General features: G+C 34.7%; 1 protein-coding gene across 1 annotated transcript in view; it reads left to right on the top strand.

Moving 5' to 3' along the window:
- Positions 1-791: 791 nt before the first annotated feature.
- Positions 792-5,980, top strand: part of LOC108623179 (Putative vitellogenin receptor yl) — a 9,815-nt gene continuing 4,626 nt past the window's right edge. Inside the window, exons 1-16 of the mRNA XM_026812051.1 lie at positions 792-838; positions 922-1,028; positions 1,114-1,239; positions 1,348-1,563; positions 1,749-1,920; positions 2,218-2,419; positions 2,556-2,747; positions 2,813-2,933; positions 3,150-3,296; positions 3,467-3,719; positions 3,904-4,106; positions 4,230-4,382; positions 4,578-4,705; positions 4,794-4,918; positions 5,091-5,296; positions 5,661-5,836. Of these exons, the coding sequence (XP_026667852.1) occupies positions 792-838; positions 922-1,028; positions 1,114-1,239; positions 1,348-1,563; positions 1,749-1,920; positions 2,218-2,419; positions 2,556-2,747; positions 2,813-2,933; positions 3,150-3,296; positions 3,467-3,719; positions 3,904-4,106; positions 4,230-4,382; positions 4,578-4,705; positions 4,794-4,918; positions 5,091-5,296; positions 5,661-5,836 (2,574 nt within the window). The remainder of the gene's footprint in view (positions 839-921; positions 1,029-1,113; positions 1,240-1,347; positions 1,564-1,748; positions 1,921-2,217; positions 2,420-2,555; positions 2,748-2,812; positions 2,934-3,149; positions 3,297-3,466; positions 3,720-3,903; positions 4,107-4,229; positions 4,383-4,577; positions 4,706-4,793; positions 4,919-5,090; positions 5,297-5,660; positions 5,837-5,980) is intronic.

Genomic DNA, 5,980 nt, shown 5'->3' with positions numbered 1-5,980 from the left:
CAAGTATTTTTCTCTCAAGTTGTGTATAACAAATAAAAATAAATATATATGGAATAAGACGTCTTTATAATATATATGATATAAAATTAGGTGCCTTTATGATATAATAAAATTCTATTTTTATCAATTAAAATTCACGTTAATTGTAATTTCATACCATTTTACCATTATGATTATTTTATTATTGAAATTTACTTGAAATCAGAAATTATGTCTTTATAATATAATTCTGGTTACATCGACTGAAATTCGTATTAATCTGTTATGATATAAAGGTATTCTGTAACGTGTGTATGTTTAAGTAAACGATCTTCGTTCTCGAAGGACTCGATTTTCGCTCTGGAAGGACTTTTAGTATGTAAGTAACAGTCGTAGTGGTAACAGCGATTTGAGAACTTCATATAATTAACTGAGGAAGACTATTAAGAAATACTTCATATGAGAGACAAAGAGAGAGAAACAAGACTAATAGAAAGTAATAAGAATACTTAAGACTAATAATTTAAATTCTCAAGTAGAAATCAGTATCGATTAATTAAAATTATTACAGAATTATGAACCGCAATTTGTTTCTATTCTTCATCCTCAACGTCTTCTGTTCGCAAATCGAGACCACAGGTAAATTTCAATAATTTCACGTTCGTGTAACTTTGTTAAACGAAGAAAACCTTCACGTAATTTACACATTTCGTATTACTAATAACAAATTTTAGTTATACGCTGCGACCCACTGGACTTCTTATGCGAGAATCAAAAATGTATTTCGCGTAGTCATTTGTGCGACGGGGACGATGATTGCGGCGATCATTCAGACGAGGCGAACTGCAAAGACTTTAAAGTAATGCTAAGAATTCATCACTAAATATTATTAGAGTTTTAGAGAATTACTAAAAATCGTAGTGATAAATTTTAATAAATTAGCCAAGGTTTGCAGCNAGCAAACTGTGAACACAATTGTAGAAGAACGCCCGAGGGTGCCCAATGTTCTTGTAGATCCGGATACAAATTAAACAATCAAACTTGCAATGGTAATAATTAAAAACAATTAAGTATACTCGTCTTCCGAGTTAAATCGAGAAGATGCAATATCAGAATTATTTCTATTATCCACAGATGTGAACGAGTGCGAAATTTATGGAATTTGCGATCAGCAATGCTTAAATAGTGCAGGGTCTTATACTTGTCTGTGTCAGCCTGGTTACACACCGAGCGACGATAGAAGAACTTGCAAAGCTGAAGGTATTTGAATTTCTTTGACTCTGAAGAACGAATAAATTTAATCAGACATAATCGTCCTCAGAATAATTTATCATAGACACGATCAGACAATTCTCGTTTTCTCTTCAGGTGGCGAGGCCTGGATGGTGTTTTCGACTAAATCAGAAATTCGTGGCTACTACCTCGACTCCCAGGTGGATTACTCGCTGATGCGAAATTTGCAACACGCCGTGGCTGTTTCACAGGATGCGAATTATGTATACTGGTCTGACATAGAAGACGGCGACGAAGCAATAATCAGAAGTTTGGACGATGGCTCGCAACGCGAAGTTATTGTCACAACCGGTATTACTTACAATAAAATATATACAATTTTACCATATAATTTTATTACATAATTTTACTATACAATTGTACTGTACAATTTAATATACCATAAACATGTAAGTGGTAATATAAGTGCAATGAAATTACGCAAGAACAAGACCCGACAAACAGACGTCTTTATGTATAGTTCTTAAAATGTTAAGGTTTAAGCAGCCCGGACGACATAGCAGTGGACTGGGTAACTGGGAACATCTACTTCACAGACAGTGGTTACATGCACATTGGTGTTTGCAACGGGAACGGTTTTTACTGCACCATCGTTATCAAAGAACGAAACGATAAACCGAGAGCGCTCGCCCTGTTACCGTCTAGCGGGTGAGTTCTTCAATGATTCTTAAAAAAAAAGTAGAGGAAGTTCCTAATTGCAAGTCTCAGAATTTAAATAAAAATTAGGCTTAGGATTTTTATGCGAAATCGAAACTTTTAAAAAATAAATAAAGAATCTAATCGATTTATACAGATTTATAATTGTTAGAATTTGACAATATAGGATTTATATTAATTTATGTAATTTTTATATACAAATTTTTTGTACTTCCATATAAATTCACAGCCTAATAATAATTGAATATTCAATAATTAAATATTCAAAATAATTAATTTATTCTATAGCATAATGTATTGGAGCGAATGGGGCACAAATTCGTGCATTTTAATGGCTAGTATGGACGGCAAGAACAGCACCGTGCTAATTGGTCAAGATTTAGAATGGGCAAACAGCTTGTCAATTGATTATACGAACAATAGATTATACTGGATAGACAGTAAACTGAAGGTGATCGAATCGATACGACTGGATGGCACAGACCGCAGGGTACATTCAAAATTAAATATAATACATTCAAGCTTAAATAAACTTGCCTAATGAATGATTCGATGAATGACGATGGAATTAATTATATTTAATAATATTGAATTATTTACATTTAAATTTAAATTTGTTTATGTAGATTGTATTAAAGGAAGTAGCAAAGAAACCATTTTCGTTGGCGGTGTTCGAAGATAGACTGTACTGGAGCGATTGGATATCGAATACCATACAATCGTGTGATAAATTCACCGGGGAGGATTGGAAGGTTTTAGTAAACGCGAATAGCACCATTTACGGTATACACATATATCACTCCGTTTTGAAACCCAAGGTAACTCTCATCATTTTATACTCGAATTTATATGTTATAAAAATAAAATATCAATTATTTAACAGATACCAAATCCGTGCAACTCGAGCCCCTGCAAGGAACTCTGTCTCTTAAACTCTGAGAGTAACTACACCTGTGCCTGCACCATTGATAAAGAATTGAATTCTGATAAACACAGCTGTCGTGGTAAATTATTATTTGAATTATTTAAATAAGAGAAAATGTCTTTTTATATTGCTACCATAAATATCTTATTTTGCATAAAAATCTGCAGTCTGTTATTTGAATTGTTCATAGAATGTAAGAAATTATTAGACTGCAGATTTTGTGCATTTATAAGAAAACTGAAAATCTGCAGTCTAATTATTGCTGATAATCGATTTAAAAATTAATAAATTCCAGCAATCAAGAAGAAGGCGCACTTGGTAATAGTAGCAGGGAACACGTTTATAGATTACTATCACGAATTGTTGGGAAAACCAAAAATGGTAGCGAACGTTACGTTGAAATTGAAGCACGTCACTGCGGTTGCCTATGACGCTTTCACCGGTATGAAATTTGTTATGCAATATTAAATTGAATTAAAGATTTAATCGTTTATCTGCAAGGTGGAAATTATTAGTATTGAAATACCTGGCAGGAACTTCAAGAAAATTAACATATGTTCTATTGTGAATGTTTATTAATTTTCGTTTATACTAAATAAAAAATCTGTATAGGTGGTTTATTTGCGAGTGACCAATTGTCAGACGACGTTTTCTACTTCAACACGTTCACCAACGAATTGAAAAGCATCTCATCCATCGAGAACGAACTGCTGGGTGGAATGGATTTCGATTACATTGGGAATAATCTATATATGTCAGACGTGAAGCATAAAACGATTGAAGTCCACAGTTTGAATACCAAAGAGAAAACTGTATTCTATTTCCAAGAGGAACCTCATGGCATAGCGTTGATACCGGAAGAAGGGTAATTAACTTCAGAGAAAACAACAATTCTTACTACTGACTTTTTTTTATATCAATGCATTTCTTCGTTCAATTGCCATTCGTCGTTCATTCAAAACCAGTCATTGATAGTTGCATCGTTAAGTAATATTTATCCATTTTTAAATAAAATCATATTGCATATATTATTTTGTATAAAATAACAGAGCAATGGCAGTCGTATTTCGCATGGACGAGAAATATCGCATAGACATAATGAACATGAATGGCCTGGGGCCGAGGGTGACTATCGAAGGGGAAGGTAAACCATTGGAGGGACCAAAGGTGTCTTTGTGCTATGATAGAGATTTGAAGCAATTGTTTTGGAGTGATCAAGGCACCGGACGTATTGGTACCACGACAATACCAGGTTTGACACGGCAAAAATTCTTATTCAATTTTCATATATTCGCAGAAAATCCTCAACGATCAATACATAAGTTTCTTGCACGATTCGTTCCATTAATCTTGAGGATTGCATGTTTTGTTTCAGATTTTAAAACGTATATCTTTCGTACCGGATTATCAGAGCCTGTGAGTCTTGCAGTCCTCAACGATCACGTCTTTTGGACCCAATATAAATCGAATCAATTGTATTGGACCAGGAAAAGCAACACCGAACAAAATCTGAAGCGTATTACCTTATGTGAGTTAACGTAAATAAATTATAAAACTTTGCTTGAACGATTAGAAACAGTGATTTTTACTTATTTAAATAATTTCTTTCAAGAAAATGATAAAATTATAAGGAGAAGATTTAAACATATTAAGTTAAACATATTAATCGTAGCTCAGATTGTACTTATTAATTAAAATAAAACCAAGTATCTTTATTATTCAGCAATAACTAAGGACGTAGATAATATGCAACTGATTGGTCTGCATGGAGCGTATGTAAAAGAACATGATTGTCGGAAGAACAACGGAAACTGTTCCCATGTATGCCTACTATCCGGCACTGGTTCGCACGTAAGTCTCGTAAGGCTGGGCTTAATTCTACATTCGCACGAGTTTCTGTTAATTTATTCGTACACGCATTCATTGCATGCATTTACAGATTTGTGCGTGTCCGCCTGACATGATGCTGGGCGCAGATAATCGAACGTGCAGCCCTCAGACCGCGTGCAACCCTGGCGAAGTCAAATGCGGGGAACACGACTTGTGCATAAAACTTGGCCAAAGGTACAGCAGTCTATACTTAAGTGTTTTATTTTATTCAGAATTACTTACATGAATTTGTAAGTGAAATAGGAAAGTCAATCAGACTAGCCGGGAAAGTTTATGGGCTTCGCGTTTAGGGAGCTTTAATAGAATTTCGAACAGTCAGATTTTAATGAGAGGGGTTGAACTTTAGGTGCGATGGGGTACGAGACTGTCCAAACGGAGAAGACGAGTCAAGCTCTTGTGATTTCTCTTGGTCCAACAACAAATGCGATCAGGAAGATCAGTTTCGATGCAAGAACGGCGAATGCATAAGCAAGACGAAACGTTGCAATTCCCAGCGAGACTGCACGGACGGTACAGACGAAGAGGGCTGCGTTAAAAAGGAATGCGATTCCAGTAAATCAAACCATTTATTATCAAATATTATCTACAACATCCTAATTATTTATAACAACAAAACTGTTTAATCGTTTAGTAAATTATAGCAATTATTTATATTAGCGAATTATGTTGTGTATATAAAATGAACGTCCAATTATGAGTAGCTATTGAATAGCTCGTCTATATATTATCTGAATCAATAAATTAACATTTCAAAACGATCGTGTTGTTGTTTGCTTGAGACAATCGTGGAGAGATTTGCCATTGGGAAACGATGCCCGATGTATTGAACTCACCCTGGTTCACAGGCTCGACCTGTATTGCACTCTGCACTTGCATCGAGTAAGCGATCGTTCACAATGGTTCTAATATCTTTCAGATGAGTTTCAATGTCAGGAGGGTGCCTGCATATCTGAGTACCTCGTCTGCAACGGGCATTACGACTGCCCTGATCTCTCCGACGAAATCAATTGCAATCAACACAGTTGTAATTCGACCAGTTTTACTTGCGAGTCTGGGACGTGTATTCCGATTACTTGGAAGTGTGACGGCGAGGTGAGTCCAATGTTTTTTTTTTATACATATTTTAAATAATATAAAAATCTGTCGGTGGGAAAATACTTTTTCCTTGGTTTTATTCGTAGATATGAAATTTGTATTAATTTATTTAATTATTTTTTAAAAAAAGTCTGCAAAATT

The sequence above is a fragment of the Ceratina calcarata genome, unplaced genomic scaffold, assembly GCF_001652005.2.
Source record: "Ceratina calcarata isolate Rehan_Ccalc_2016 unplaced genomic scaffold, ASM165200v1 scaffold255.2, whole genome shotgun sequence".
Classification (NCBI taxonomy): domain Eukaryota; kingdom Metazoa; phylum Arthropoda; class Insecta; order Hymenoptera; family Apidae; genus Ceratina; species Ceratina calcarata.
The sequence above is the reverse complement of the archived record's forward strand: the minus strand, read 5'-3'. Positions and strand labels throughout refer to the sequence as shown.